This window comes from Lissotriton helveticus, chromosome 2_1, assembly GCF_964261635.1.
Source record: "Lissotriton helveticus chromosome 2_1, aLisHel1.1, whole genome shotgun sequence".
Lineage (NCBI taxonomy): Eukaryota > Metazoa > Chordata > Amphibia > Caudata > Salamandridae > Lissotriton > Lissotriton helveticus.
The window spans coordinates 995,869,336-995,885,069 of record NC_136059.1 but is presented as its reverse complement, the minus strand read 5'-3'; the positions used below and the strand labels follow the sequence as shown (position 1 = coordinate 995,885,069).

Genomic DNA, 15,734 nt, shown 5'->3' with positions numbered 1-15,734 from the left:
CACTTAGAAAACAGAGAGAAGGGACAAGAAGGGGAACAGCATTAAGGATAAAATTATCAGTATTCCACCTGATGGAATGTTGAAAATCCCCAGTGTAGTGATTTGCTTTTCACTGTGGAAGCAAGAATGCCAGTTGTGAAGTTGATTTATTTGTAGGTATCGTGAATATCTAAAAAATAACAATAAGGGAGAGAGAGAGGAAGTGGATTCGTTCTCCCTAGTCAGACTTATATAAACAAAGTGGAATCCACTGATAGGTGTACGTGGTCCCTACAGTGGTGGGGAGCACACAGTGTTTTAAAATACCCCACACACACCAAAAGGACCCTTGGTGTCATGCTTCATCATTGGGGTCTTCGCACCCCTCTACGGGATGTGGCGTGCTACTATCCAAGTCTACGTGGGAGCACTTTTATAAACAGACTATGTGTGGTGTGTGTGAGGTTTTAAGTGGTAGTGAGTGAGTGGTGGGGTTCGAAGTGTTGTTAAGTGATGGTTTAAAAGATAACTGGCTCGTGGGGTGTACTCAGAATTTTTTTTAAAGGGCCCCCGGGCTGGTATTATTACAGTTAAGGAGGTTTAAGAGTTATTTTCCGGCGTATAAGATGACTTTTTAACTTTTTTAAATGGTCTCGAAAGTCGGGGGTCGTCTTATACGCCAGGAACAAAATTTTTGGGAGTGGAAACAACGACCAAACTGTCTTGAGCCTTTGTATTAATGGGAAGGCATGGTGTAAAATATGTATCGTTTTGTCAGTAGAGGGTGCTATTGCCTCAGTAAACGTGCCATGGTTGTGTTTGCACGTGAAAGCCTTTTCTGATAAGCATTGGTCTTCTGTAATCTTGTTTGACCGACTAAATAAGCATTGCTGTTGCAGAACGTGCTTAGTTTGGTTTGATGGTTGTGTTTGTATTCTGTTGCAAAGTTTTACACGGCATTATGTACGATGTGCGCGTGATGGAGTTGTACCCGGAAGGGGTTAAGGAGTGTTCTATATGGGTGTCATGGGCTCCCTATTCGAGCTGAAATGCGCAGAGCAAGGAATTGAAGGACACGGTGCAACTTGCGGTAGTGCTGGAAATGAACCCAGGGAAGACCTGTGTGCTATTCACGACTGACACGCTATCACTAGAGTTATGCTGTTCTATAACAAAGGCCTCGAGAGGTATGCGGCAGGGGAAGACCAACGTATGTGCAAGGCTGAGCAGAGTTATGCTGCAAGAAATGCCAAGTTATGCAGTATGATGTGGTACAACATGTAGCAGTATAATAATTGTTTGGGCCTTTTAACAACTACTTATGTTTACCGTACATGTTTGATGACATGACGTTGGAAGAGGGGTAGTCTTATACGGCGAGTATAGCATGAAACCTACATTTTATCAAGAAAAGTAGGGGGGTCGTCTTATACGCCCAGTCGTCTTATACGCCGGAAAATACGGTATGTATGGAAATACATACATGTATTTTAGACTTTCATCTCAGATTTGTATAGACTTACACATTTTTCGGGTATTCATAACATTCTCTGAAATAGGCCCAAAAATCTATGCAAAATGTAGTTTCATAAGTAATTAAATTTAGGGCCACAAAACTGTGTTACAAATCTGGCCTGCAGTATTACAGCTAATGTCAATGGACTTGCTTGCTTGGCAAGGTGACCTTAATGGTATTAAGGCAGCCACATAGGGGCTTTTTAAACACTCAGGGCCAGATATAGGTAGGCTTTTACCAGTCGGTAACGGCCGAAATCGGCCGTTACCAACCGGTAAAAGCCTTTTCCTATGTAGGAGGCTATTTTACCGATTCGGTAAATAACGAATCAGTATTTACCGAATCGGTAAATGAGATGTAGGAAGCACTGTAAACAGTGTTTCTGGGCTTTAAGAATTCGTTATTTACCACCAACTATTAGTTGATGGTAAATAAGGAATTCCTATGTAAATGCATAAATGTGCATTTACACCTGTGCCGTGTGACAGACATACATTCCCTTAGGGCATGTATGTATGCCACATGTGCACAGCAGCACTAATCAGGGGTGCAACAGGGTGTCAAAGTGACACCCTGCCACCCTTGAATTTTTCGGTATTTAGCGAATCGGTAATTACATGGGCCTACAGGCCCATAGGAATGAATGGCAAATAGCGAATCGGTAATTACCGATTCGGTATTTTTCACCGAATAATTACCTACATTGCATTTATCGATTCGAGAATACCGAATCGGTAAAATTCGGTATTTTCGAATAGGTAAATCTAAATTACTTACATCTAGCCCTTAGTTATATATATTGGTGGTTTTAGTTTCCTCAAATATATTTTTTGAACTTGAGCCTCACTCACAAGCATTTTTCAACAATGCATTTTCAGTAATACCTCACGCTCAGTCATCTCAAAAAAAGTTTTGTGACTCAGACCCTCTATCTCTTTCTGTCCTGGTGTTTATCTAAGTCCCACCTTAGTCCCTTTGAAAATCAAACTTTAGATTAGTTTCCTGTCTGATCATTACGGTCTTGTATCTATGTAGTAGAAACTCCTTCAATTCCTTTCTGAGTCTTTGCAAAATAGCGATGTTTATCGGAGAAGGTTGGTTCATATGGTCTATGTAAATTATGATATAAAATTGGCATTTATACTAATTATAAAATAACATTTAGTACGTTGCTAATTCTGGATGTGACCCCTTGGTTAAAATACTTTAAAAATATCCATACAATGTTTGCAATTCTCTCCTTTCGCTCCTCACTCTTATCTTCAGTCTCCTCAAATACCACTTATCCTTTTCCGGTGTTACTGCTCGCTTGTACTGCCTTAGATGGTGTTGTACAGAAGTAACCAAAAAAAGGTGATGGATGTGATCCTCAAATTATTCTCAGCCACTGGTGATTACTCGGGCCACATCCCAGGCCACAGTTTTTCTTTTTTACTCGGCGAGCTTTCTCTGATTGGACCTTGCCCAGGCGCGGTTCGTCCAGTGGGGTGTGGGGGCGTAGCCCCCCGACCCTGCCCGACGCCGCCCGCAGCTCCCTCATGACAATCATGTCAATGAATCAACATGACGTCAGACCGCCGGGCGGGCGTCATGTTGATTGATTGACATGATGGTACAGGCGGCAACACAAGTACGTCTGCGTGGGGACGGAGGGTGAATTTTTACCCGTGCTCACGCATGCGCACTTGTGTTTTTGCGGCCTTGCGCATGCCCATCAGGAGCCCTAATGGGCGTGCTGCGGGCGAGAAGGTACCTGTGCCCCTGGCGCCAGGATTGGCCAGGGACGCTGTGAGCCTGTGACGTGTGGGGAGCAGAACCCAGAGGTGGCGCGGACCGGGACTGGCAGCAAGGTAAGAGTGGGTGTTTTTCTTTTATTTTAAAGTGTTTGGTGCGAGCGTGCGTGTATGCATGAATGTTTGGTGGAGAGTGTTGTGAATGGATGTGTTTGTGTGTATGGGTGTGTGAATACATTTCTTTGAGTGTTGTGTATGTGGGGGGGGTCGCCGCCGGCCTGAGTGGCCTGGGGCCCGCGTGGCCTGGGGCCCGCACTTGCAAATCAGTTTGCGCCGCACCACTGGAAAATGTCACCAGCCGCCCCTGACCTTGCCAAATGCACATCAGCCTTGATCCTGCGCCAATAGGGGCAGTTCAGCTATGGCTGCAAAATATGTTCCTCTCTGAACCGGCACACAAGCAACCTAAGATCCTAGGAGGGGATGTTCAGTCGGGTGCAGCATGGTTCCAGTGGCAAAGCGAGCACAAGACCCACATCTGGGCATACCCGGCACAGATGGACGCCGGCATGGCTCTTGGGTGGGGGAGCGGGCATGGGGGGGGAGATCGCGCGGGGAGTAGGGTCGCGAGGGAATAAATTAGATATATTTTTATCGCTGTAGATTACAATGTGCAAATAATTTGGCTGCTGCTCTGTAGTGTAATATCTTTGATCGATTTTGTGTATGTTCTCAGATGTCAAAATGATCATTTCTATTTTGTCATACTGCTCAGTGTACGACAGAAATACTTTTACATTTTTCACTCCTACTGACAAGACTTTCTGTATTGAATGATGCCTCCTGTATTAATTGCTGCAGCTTAACGTCTAGTGCTGAGCACCATCTGCTGGATACCTTGGTGTATTGTCTGAGTAACATATCCAGCTTTGCTCTTTAGGTTGAATGAAGCCTGTCTGGTTTGCTAACATTTAGGGGACATTCAGCTAGCTTACTTGGGAATGCACTCCGCCCGTCTCTTGCCATTGAAGTTTTCCTTTGTAACTCAGATTTTCTTGCTTTCTATTTACTGGCTTTTTGTTTTAGGCTGTCTGGCTTGAGTTTATCCCTTCCCTTGCTCATACTTTTTTTTTACAATCTCCTTCCGAGTGCTATCTTTCTATAAACAGGGCTTTAAATCTTGCTCTTATCTTGTCAAATGTGCTGTGCATTCAAAGACAGAGGTCAAATGTTAGGCTCTGTCTTCAGAGGGAACTTGGTGTTTACTTCTCTTTCTCTGACTTCAAGGAGAGAGGATTTATATGACAATCATGCTGGCTACTGGGGGAAATTCTGAAGTGTGGTGGAAACAAATATTTTAATACCGTCTGTGCAAATATAATGGTTATTTCAATTGAAGATTTGTTTTCTGTAATGGCAGTATGCTACCCCACCATGCATGTTAAATTTTTCGCCACTAAACTCTACTCTGCACCACTCCACTCTACCCCACTTCACTCTGCTCTGCACTACCCACACTACACCACTCCATACTGCGTCACTGCACTTAACTCTGCACCATTCTGCTCCATGCCACTTCAATCTGCACCTCTCTACTCTGCATTATTCTATGCCAATTCAGTCTACCCCACTCTATTCTGCACGACTGCCCTCTCACCACTGCACTTTACACCACTCCACTCTGTGCCACTCCACTCAACTCTACTCTGCAACCCTGCACTCTGTGCCACTGCACTCTACACAAATGCACTCTATTCTGTACCACTCCACTATACGACAAAGTACTCTATGCCATCCACTTTGCCACTCTAATCTACTCTGCACCACTGCACTCTACCCTGTACCACTTCACTCTACTGTGCACCATTCCACTCTATGCCACTTCACTCAACTCTACTCCATTCCACTGCAATCTATGCTGCACCACTCTACTCTGCATCACTCTACTCTGTACTTCTCTACTCTATGCCACTAAACCCATTTCTAATCACTGCACTCTCTGCCAATGCACTGTACACCACTTTACTAAGAAACAATGCAGGCACGCCCGTCTAGTCTACTCTGCACTATTACACTCTACCCCACTATCCTCTACTCTGCAACACTTTACGCCACTGGACTCTACACCAGTGTACTCTTTGCGACTGCACTCTACGCCACTTTGTTCTACTCTGCACTACTATACTCTTCGCCACTGCTCTATACGCCTCTCTACTCTGCACCACTCTACTCCACTGCACTCAATGCAAATCCACTCTACTCCACTCTACTATACACCACTAGACTCTACAACAGTCTACTCTGCAACACTGCACTCTCTGCCACTGAACTCTTCCACTCTACTCTGTGCCACTGCACTCTATGCCACTGCAGTCTACTCAGCACCACTCTTCTTTACGCCAATGCCCGTTAATCCACTCCAAGCTACTCTACATCACTCCACTCTATGCCACTGTGCTCTACCCTGCACCACTCCACTGTGCACCGCTCCACTCTACGCCACTGCACTCTACACCACTCTACTCTAGTCTACAATGCACCACTGCACTCTACAATACTGCACTCTGACACTCTGCTCTGCCACTGCACTGTAGGCTGCTTCACTCTACTCTGAAACAATCTACCCAGTGCCACTACACTCTACCCCACTATATTCCACTGTGCACTATTCCACTGTATGCCACTGCACTCTACACAACTGCATTCAAAACCAATACGCTCCACGTCATTGCACTCTATGCCACTAGACACTACTCTGCACCGCACAACTCTGTGCCACTGCACACTATGCCACTGCACTCACAGCTTACCTTTGGGGACACATACGTGAGGTGGTCTCTGCATGTTTCCTGGCTCTCAGAGTTCTTTCTTCCTGAAGACAGTCTTAGGACAGTAGTCACAGCACTCATCATGTCACAGCTCGACTAATGTAATAGTCTTTACCTAAACGTTCAAAAACAACACCTTAACAGGCTTCAAATCGTGCAGAATGCAGCAGCCAGACTGCTGACAGGGATACTGAAATTGGTCTCTTTTAAGAAAGAATTAAAACAACTTCACTGGCTACCCGTAAAACGACTCGCAAATTTGTGGGTCGTACATCTGGCCCTTAGTCCATATAAAATAACTACTCTGAATCAGGTGAAGTGGAATTTCATTGGATAATTCCGCTCTGCCTGACTTTTAATCAGACCATGAGTAGAATATTCACACTGTGTATGATGTCCAAGAAGTATTATAACTAAGGCCATTGGATTTATGCTGCAGCGGAGTACCAAATTATGTGTAAGGGAGGACCAAATTATGTCAAGAAAAGGCAAATTACGCAGCAAATTTTGTGATGGTATTATTGTGTCATTTTTACAAATGGTAACACTGGGCCAGGATTTCCCCTCATTTCTATCAGTTTAACAACTAATTACAGCAATAAGAAACTGAAAGATTACCAGTCAATCTTCACGAAGGACCTTCCACTGTGCTGGAACACATGGTGCCATGTTGTTAATAACTTTTGTTCAATTTAAGCTAGAAACAATTTTGTTGTTAACATCTGTAGATTATGCAGCAGATGATGGATTATCTGGCAAATGCAGCAAATCCATAATTATGTTGAAAATGCAGATGCCACAGAACCCCATAATTACAATGGCCCTAGATCTACCTAATGTAGTTTGTTAAATGCTTGTGTAGGCATGTCTTGTTGGCTAGTACTTTTGGCAGCGACATAATATTCCGTTAGAAGTATCTGTGCTGTGTTGTGTGTTCGGTTAGTGGTCTTTTTAATGTGACCTGTTGGGTTATGTGTATTGACTGCCTTCTTGCTTGCATTGTAATATGATCGCCAGCAGATAGCCATATATCTCTGCTGTGTTGGGCTTATGTGAGGTGTTCTGTTGGATGTGTTCTTTTTGATGTGTGTGCTGCTTGACTTCTTGGTAAATGCTGTTGACGTTGACATGATAAATAGGGAAAAAATAATGTCTGTTGGGTTGATTTGTGTAAATTATTCAGACTAATGTGTTTCGTGAGGTATTTGTATGTTCTTTGAGAATAATTCAGACATTTGTTTTGATCGATGTATTAGATTATACATCAGACTAATACTTCTGAACATAGTATGTCAATGAAAAAAAATGTTTAATACATTATCAGCATAGAAAATATAATCAACGTCTTAAGGGAATGATAAATACATTTTATTATTTAGACAAAAAGACTTGCTTTTAATTACGAGATTTAGTTAAAAGAAGCATTGAATACAATCAGTTAATTAGTTGTTAGATTTTTCACATGAATAAAGAGCAGATGGAGGAGGCCTTGATTGCTGCTTTCAGGTCAGACTTATTGTAGTTACTTTGGTTTAACCAGATCTGACCTTTGTACAGCTATTTTCTTGTCCTAGCCCACTGTCTTTTTGGTGTGTAACCACAATAATGGGTTGTGAGGCAGCGGGTGTAGACTCCAGGTGACTGCTGGGATAACTGTGGGGTAGCTGCTGTCGTGAATTGGTTAATGTATAGCCCTACATAAGGCCATCCTCCGCAGCATGAAGGGGTGTGCATTGTTGAACACCGACCTGTGGGTGTAGTAAAAGGGACTGGGGAAACGAGGCCCCACTCAGGCAACAAATCCTACAGGACGGGGAGAAAACAGTGATACTCAGAAGTATAGGTACCATGGATAGTGGTGGATGGAGAGACATGTTACTCAAGTCGAGGTGAGAAATTGGGAGTGGCTTGGGAATAAAGAAGCTATTGGGTGATGGACACTGAGCAGAGTCTTCAACTGTAGTCACAATGCAGCATTGTGCTGTAGAACTGATTGTGTTGCAGAGCTCACCATGATATGACCTAATAAAATACTTTAGAAATGGTCCAGAAAACATAATACTGCTCTCTTGATGTGGCCATTAAAGCTGATTTCAATTCTCTACAAGTACCATTTATGGCCGACCAGTGTTCATTATGATATTGGTTTTATTCAAAGAAGCTGCTGATTCTGCCAGCCAGAGGTTTTCCAATTCTTCCAGAGTTACAAAGGCCTGTGCTGCACACACTCAATCGTGCCATTGGTGCTTCTCTGTTATGATGGTGCTGATACCCAGTATGACCAGCAAGGCTTGGTTATGCCCAGTGCTCCTTTATATTTCCAACGCGTTTTTCAGTTAATCCAACAATGATCTTTAGTGTGCCAGGGCAGCTAAACTATCCCCTTGACGCTCTTCTGTTTTGCCCTTTGCCCCTTGCGCTGCTCTATTACTTCATTAGTGCTGCTCAGCTGTGGCAGTGGGGATCTCAAATACCACTGATCCTTCATTCCACGAGTTGTCCATTATTTCAGAGGTGCATCTGAAATATGCCCTGGCTCTTCAGTTGCAGTGCTGGATGCAGTTTATTTATATCCTGAGATGCTCACTTATGCTCTCCGAATATGCCAAGGAAATGTTTGATTATGCCAGAGGGCTGCTCAATTACTCCAGTGTATTTTATGAAGTATGCCAGCCCTAATATGCTGATGACAATGCTGTTGCTCTGTTCTGTCAATGGCACTGCTTAAAGACCACTGGTCTTCAGAAGCGTGGAAGGGATTTCTGAGTTTTGGCAGTGGTGTGGTACATTCCGTTTGTTAACTATTCGTGCGATGAACTAGCGCCTTGACACACTTCGGTGAATGTTTTTGCGCTTAAATTTCCTTTTCATTTAATTTCATTCATTATGTTAAGGGCACTTCGCAGATGTTGTTTCTCGGCTGTTACGAATGTCTCGAGTGTTGCTCAGCTGTACTGTAGTTCAAACCTGTGCCAGAGTCCTCCTCAGATATGACATAAGGCTGCCAAATAGGATTGTTCAGCTATTTAGTTGCCAGCTCAAAATGTCTGAGTGCTGATCAAATCATGTTTTGGTGTTGCCAGGTACCAGTGAGTGCACAAAGGCACTTGCTTAAACTGACCTAACGATCTCTAAGCACTGCCCCCTTATTCAAACTCAAGCCACTAATCCTCATGAGGGAAGATTGAAACAAAATAAGCTTTCAGTTCTTTCAGAAAAATATTTAAGTGCAAAGAAATCCAGTGAAAAATCTTTAGAGAGAGTTAGGCCCAGAATATGTCCTATTACATGTTTTGTCCATTATCTTATGAATAAATGCACAACAACAAGTACCTTTTTGAAATACCTGTGAAATATTGTCTGAGAAGTGTCAGTCCAATAGATCAAGCATCCACTGTTATTTGCAGGGCATAAACCGACTAACCAGGTGTCTTGCATGCTGACGAGCAGACTTTCCGCCCCCTCTGGTGGAGGGCCACTGATTCAGCAAACGTGTATGAGTCTTCACAGAGACACCCCATACTGCTCCAGTTTACTCACCTCCATACTTTTTTGAGAACATAGACTGTAAGTGGAAAGAGGTCATGGAGAAAAGTTTCACAAAAAGCAGGCTGCCAGTTAAAGAAAAAAGTTATTGACTGAAGAAGCTTTAATTTCACCTGAACTTTCTCTGGGATATATGTTGGCAAGAGCCAGTGTTGTAGCTGTATATTGTAGTCAAGGCAGATTATTAAAGTCCTGCTTTAAAAATAATCAGATGGGTTTGCAGTGGTTAATAACAAACACCACTTTCTTAGTGTAAATTTATACTGGCCGTGAAGGCATTTCAATGGAAGTAATAATGTTCCAGTTTACAGAGAGAGCGAGCCCTATCCACTAGATTAAGAAAGCCATTCATGAAAAACAGTAGCGATGAGATTATGTCAGCACTAAGCAAACCACACAGCATTTCTTGGGTGATGGGTGCAAAGGGCCCATCTTTCACAATCCCGGTTTAGGACTTTTAGTTTAGAAAAATTGATATGCTCTCAGTCCTCTATTTATTACGTTTTGTACTCATTAGAGAAAAAAAATGAAGCAATATTGTTAAAGACACTCCGCATTATGCTATTTTCAGTCATCGACCTACAACCCAAGGAATATCTTTGGATATCGGTTTACATGAAAAACCTTTAATTGGAATTAATGACATGCAGGAGAGGTATCTTAAATACAAATGGATATTTTTATTGTTCATAGATTTCGACCTCACCTGGATGCTGACCCTGAGAAGCCTAGAGTAGCTGCAGTCATCGATGGACTTCTTGCCTATAAGAATAACGATCACGGAGCCTGGGTCCGTGGAGGGGATATCATTATACAGAATTCTGCGTAAGTACCCGGAATGACGTTACCGCAATCTCAAACATGCTTTACAGAAAGTAGAGTCAAATAATAGGTCTCTTTCTGTTTTATTTCTATTTCTACAGGAGTTTAACTAACCAATCAGTTATAAGTTGATCAAACAGTTTATGACTCACGTTATGACCATAAATGCCATTCCACATATCGTTGGGTATTCCAACAGTATTACTTGTTTGTCCGGCTAATAATTATTCTGTCCAAAGACATTGCTGATAAGTAATAAAATGTTCATGCACATTTATGAGCAGAAAGAAACGCACCACTGAATTTCTGCGCGTTTCTGGGTATATTGGCATTGATCAGTCTTTTGAGCAGAAAAGCATTTTCATGAGGCTCCATTTGAACAGAAAAGCATTTGCACATAATGTAGTTGTTTTGTTTGTCCACAAGGTCGGGCAGTATAATAATACACTTTTAGATTGCCATGGCACATTTTTTTCTTTGTTTAAAATGATTTCACCACATTTCCTAACCGTCTAATAAAGCACACCGTATTTCAACTAAACAAATGATCTTGTGCAAAACATTTCCTCGGCTGCAAGAAAAGATTATAAAGCAGGAAATCATTCGAAACATAACATTTTAATGCATTTTGGATTACTTACATTTTCTGTTCCCTACAGCAAGTACAGTAAAGTTCTAGTTGGTTGTGAATGGCTTTCTTGTGTGAACAGATGATATTTAGCAGCAACAAAATATACACGAATCTTCATTATTTCACAAAATGAAAGACACATTCCTTTCTTTGTTATCGGAGAGTTGAGCTGAGGTCAGATTTTTAAGCGTCTGTCCTTACATTTTCTCTAGTCAAGCCATTATTTTATCAAGCTGTCGCTGTTTTTTCTACCCTTTTCATTGTTGTTTAATTTAGTACAACTGCACGTTCATTCTGAACAAGTTTCATTTTTGTAAGTTTAATATAAAGGCACATTCTACAGTTAAGACGAACTCTGAACCAGTCACATTAAGGTCAAACTATAAAGTATATTTGTATTATAAAGTATATTTGTGCATGTTTCAGCATCTCCTAAAGAACATTATTATTAATGGAAAAGTTTAGTTGAGGCCTGTCATTGAAAATGAGACCCTCTTCTTTTCCGCACCAATTGTCTGCGTGTCATTTTCAAAGTGCACTTTTCATGTTGAAGCCCAAAGACCATTAGATGGTTATTGACTAATATTTGTAGGAAACTCTCCTGCTCTATCAATCCCTCCCTCTGACGGTTTCTTAACCATCACACTACATTTACTTCACATCATTAGTTGAATATATTTTTCACTAACCTAGAATATTGCTCTCCATCTGTGGTGTGTGTCAATGCGGTAATTTCATTAGTAGATCTAATTTCTCTATCTGTTGTGAAAAAGAACCCTACTAACACGATTCTGATCATTATCACGGTTATTGCAAAATTGTGCACATAACAATTTCCGATCTATTTCTAGGGCAACGTACATTTTGCCTGCAATCACATAATTTATAGCCAAGCTCACAGGTTCAGTCCAGAATTCTGAAGGAGCTTCTCTAATGTGATTAGCTTTCAGCTGTTCAGATTTTTCATTAGACCTAAATATGTGTTCTCCTACAAATGTTATCTCTAATTCTTCTACTGCAGCTCGGACCTAGATTGATCTACTCTAAAATAAGTAAGTAAAATAATAAAGGTCTAGTAAGAAGCACAAATATTTTTCATTGATCAGTTATTGTTTTCTTTCGAGCTTATGGTAGTTCTCAGTTATTTGTTTCAGCTTTTCTCAGTTCTTTCTAAAGTTCGATATCAGGATGGCTCATACAGTTCAGATCTCTCATCACATAATTTATCTAATGTGACATTCAGTACTTTGTCCACATGATATGACCAATCAGTTACTGAATTCCTTCGAGAAGGCACTCTTGATTTCCTTGATTTTCTTTATTACTGTTGATCATCTTCTGTGTCACTTTCATTGGTTGATTCTGTTTTTTCAGTAATAGTCTTTGATATTTGAGCAACCAATACTCTTGTTTTCAGGCTTTTTCGAACACTGGTTTGCGGAATGGTCATAGAAGCTTCTTGGGTGACTCTTCTTGTTTCAGTGCTTCTTCCTTTACCTAGGAAATCTTCATTTCGTACTGATGCTATCTCAGTAGTTTTTTTCAGCTTGAGGTGTCTCTTGTTCTTCGTCAGAGACTTCAGTGCCACTTTGCGAAATCACGGGAACTTGGATTGGTGCGACTGGTTGCATATCTTCAGCCCTTTCTTCTCCTTGCTGTAATGATCTTTCGGTCACTGCTTCTTGCTGTCGTTCAACTTGTGACAAACCTGTCACCAGTGCTTTCTATTCAGGCTCTTAGAATACTTCTTCCTGCAGATTTCTTACTCTTCCTATGGGTTTGCATTGCACATTTGGCACTCCAACACACTTAACAGCAGCATTGGTGACCAGAACAATCTGGAAGTGGCCATCTTGGTTTCAAACAAGTCTTCTGAACGTACTTCTTCAACACAACCCCAGCACTCAGACTGAGGTTGTGTCACTGTTCACTATACAGATCTTGTGTAGAAGCTGCAACCTGGTGAGAAACTGTACGCACCTTATTAGCCAATCCTTTGCAGTAATCAATGATCTTATCTGTGAATTTCAGAATTGCATTTGCAGGTACTGCATCAAGCCACTTCAGTGATATTGATGCAAACACTTTTGCTAAGTGAAACTTTATGCTTGAAACCTCAGTCCGATAGCTCTACTACATTCTTTGTTCAATCTGTAGAGCTGCACACATCATCCTAAGGATCTCATTAATAGAGTAGGTCTTTTGATCTGATTTCAGGGAAACTGGCAAGCTATACCTTGGGATAAATTCTTGTAATAGGCATGCTACAGTGAAATTGTGATTTCTTCTGGTTTGGTATGCGTCCACTCGTCTCGAGAAGAAGCACAGTATGACTAGGACTATCTCAGCTCATTGCAAACAGGCATCTTGAAGTTGATTTGGATTCTGTTGTAGGGATCTCCTAATCTCTCTTTGTGACTCAGTGTAAAGTGTGTTCTTTTGCCTGCATTCATTTGTTGACATGTCACATCTCGATGAAACTCTTCCTTTGCAAGCATCCTAAACTTTGGGTTGTACTTGTTTTGTCTAAGGAGATACTTAATTGAATCCCGCACTATCCCACACTATTCTGCACTTTTCATTGGGTTTCTGTAAACCCATGATCGGAGAGTTATATAGACTTCCAATCAATTCTCTCAAAAATCCTTTGCTCAGTTTTTTCAATTATATGTGTAATTCCTGCAACTGTCTCTGGTGACAAATTGTTTGATGGTGTGCTTGGAAACACTGCATCTGGTTTTAATGCAACTCTGACTGGTTCTGCACCCTTTATTAATCTGATATCTTTTCCTGTGAAAGCCCAAACTTATGGGTTCCCTGTTTCTTTCAAATTAGAGGGTGATTCTTCAATTGTCATTACTGGAAACAATCCTACAGCTGTGTCTTATTGGGCCATATTATACTTTGTATCCTCATCAGGAGTTTGATATTCAACACCATCCGTTGTACAGTAAATTGTGAAGTTTAACTTTCACAAAAAATCTCTTCCTCTAAGGTTTACAGAGTTTGAGTCACAAACAACAAATTGGTGACCTTCCTCACCTGAACCTATTTTTTCGGCAATCTTCTCTGAAACTGGATTTGTAATCTGCTTGTTTGAAACTCCTGCAACTTGGATCTTGTTTCCTAAGTGGGTTAGGTTTGGAACTTACACTGTTCTCACAATGGATCTGGTAATGTCAGAAGTGTCGGAGCCAAAACTGACATTTTTAAATACAGGAAACTGCTGAAATGAGTTCTGATTTTGGTTTTGAAAATAATTCAAATTTGCTGTGAGCAACTGATTTAAATTTAATGTTGGGTTTCCCATATTTTGGGGGATCATCTGGGCTTGTGAAACTTGTATAATTGGGACCTGTTTCTGCATCAGCATTTGACTTAAAGGACTCTCTTTCTCACTAATCTTGCACCATTGGTAAATCCACAAACATGTTTTTAATCCCCTTTCAGTTAATATAACATGTGCAGGCGTACTCTCAGGTTGTGCCTCTTCAACTTACCAAACCAAGTTTGTCACATTACCACCTAAAAAAATTCTTAAAGCCTTTAAATTATTTCATTTCTGCAAATTCAATGCAATGTTTTGATTCTATTCTGTAAACGTCAGTTTTCTTTCCCGCAATCCTATTGCAGTTTAAATTCTTGAAGACTTTCAGCCAATCTCAATGGGTTATACACACAACAACTGACCTACCACAACATAGTACAATATGACACCATCAATCAATCACAACTTGACAATACACCAACCAACCAATCTCAACGCACGCAAAAAAAGACGTATGAACCCACTCCTTGCAGTAGCTTACCCTCCTACACAATTTCTCACAACTTCAACAAATACCTTCAATTAACACAGTAAAACATCTTGTTTTCTATGCTAAAAGAAATAACAGTATTGCAATCACTCGAGTATTTTCCACATCTGCAAGTGAAATCTCGACCAGCGTGAAATCACCCTAATCAATGCAGCACCACCCTGTGTAAAATCAGGTTCCAGTAACACTGATCAATGTTAATCAATCATAATAATACTTAGTTTCTCTGTCAGTAGTACAGATTATTAGTTTCTCTATGTTAGTGGTATAGATTATTAGTTATTCTATATCAATGGTATAGGTGATGGTATGCCACACTCTACACCTTAAGTCCTGCAAACAAGTCTTCTATTTAATTGTTATGTATGTATCCTGGGATTTTTTGACTACAGCGTGTCTAAAACTCTTCAACTTCTTCACAGCTAACATATAAGCACAATCAATTTAATCAAATCACAAATCCACACTTACAAATAAACACAATTCACAAATAAAACACAACAATAATACATTCATTCACCTTTTCATCCATTCAACTTCAAAGCACTAGACAAACCAAAGCACCATTACAATAGATGACAAATCACTCTATTAATACTTGCACCTTCAAAACCTCAACTGCCTTCCAAAACCTCAACTGCCTTCCAATACTGTCTTCTAAAACTGCCTTGCCAGTCTTCAAGTTCTGGGCATTGGATTCAGGAATCGTGAATTTTATTCGAATTTGGGCAATTATTTTTTTATGGCTCTTGTTTGATCAAGGTGTAACCTATCTCTGCTACCAATAGCATTGTACAAATCTTGTGTTGTACATGATTAAATGAATGGAAGTAAGAATACTGAGGCATTTCAAAACTTCAC

The 15,734-nt window shown here is 40.9% G+C and overlaps 1 protein-coding gene across 1 annotated transcript in view; it reads left to right on the top strand.

Moving 5' to 3' along the window:
- Positions 1 to 15,734, top strand: part of CEMIP2 (cell migration inducing hyaluronidase 2) — a 360,647-nt gene that overhangs the window by 237,649 nt on the left and 107,264 nt on the right. Inside the window, exon 13 of the mRNA XM_078675757.1 lies at positions 10,296 to 10,427. Within this exon, the coding sequence (XP_078531883.1) occupies positions 10,296 to 10,427 (132 nt within the window). The remainder of the gene's footprint in view (positions 1 to 10,295; positions 10,428 to 15,734) is intronic.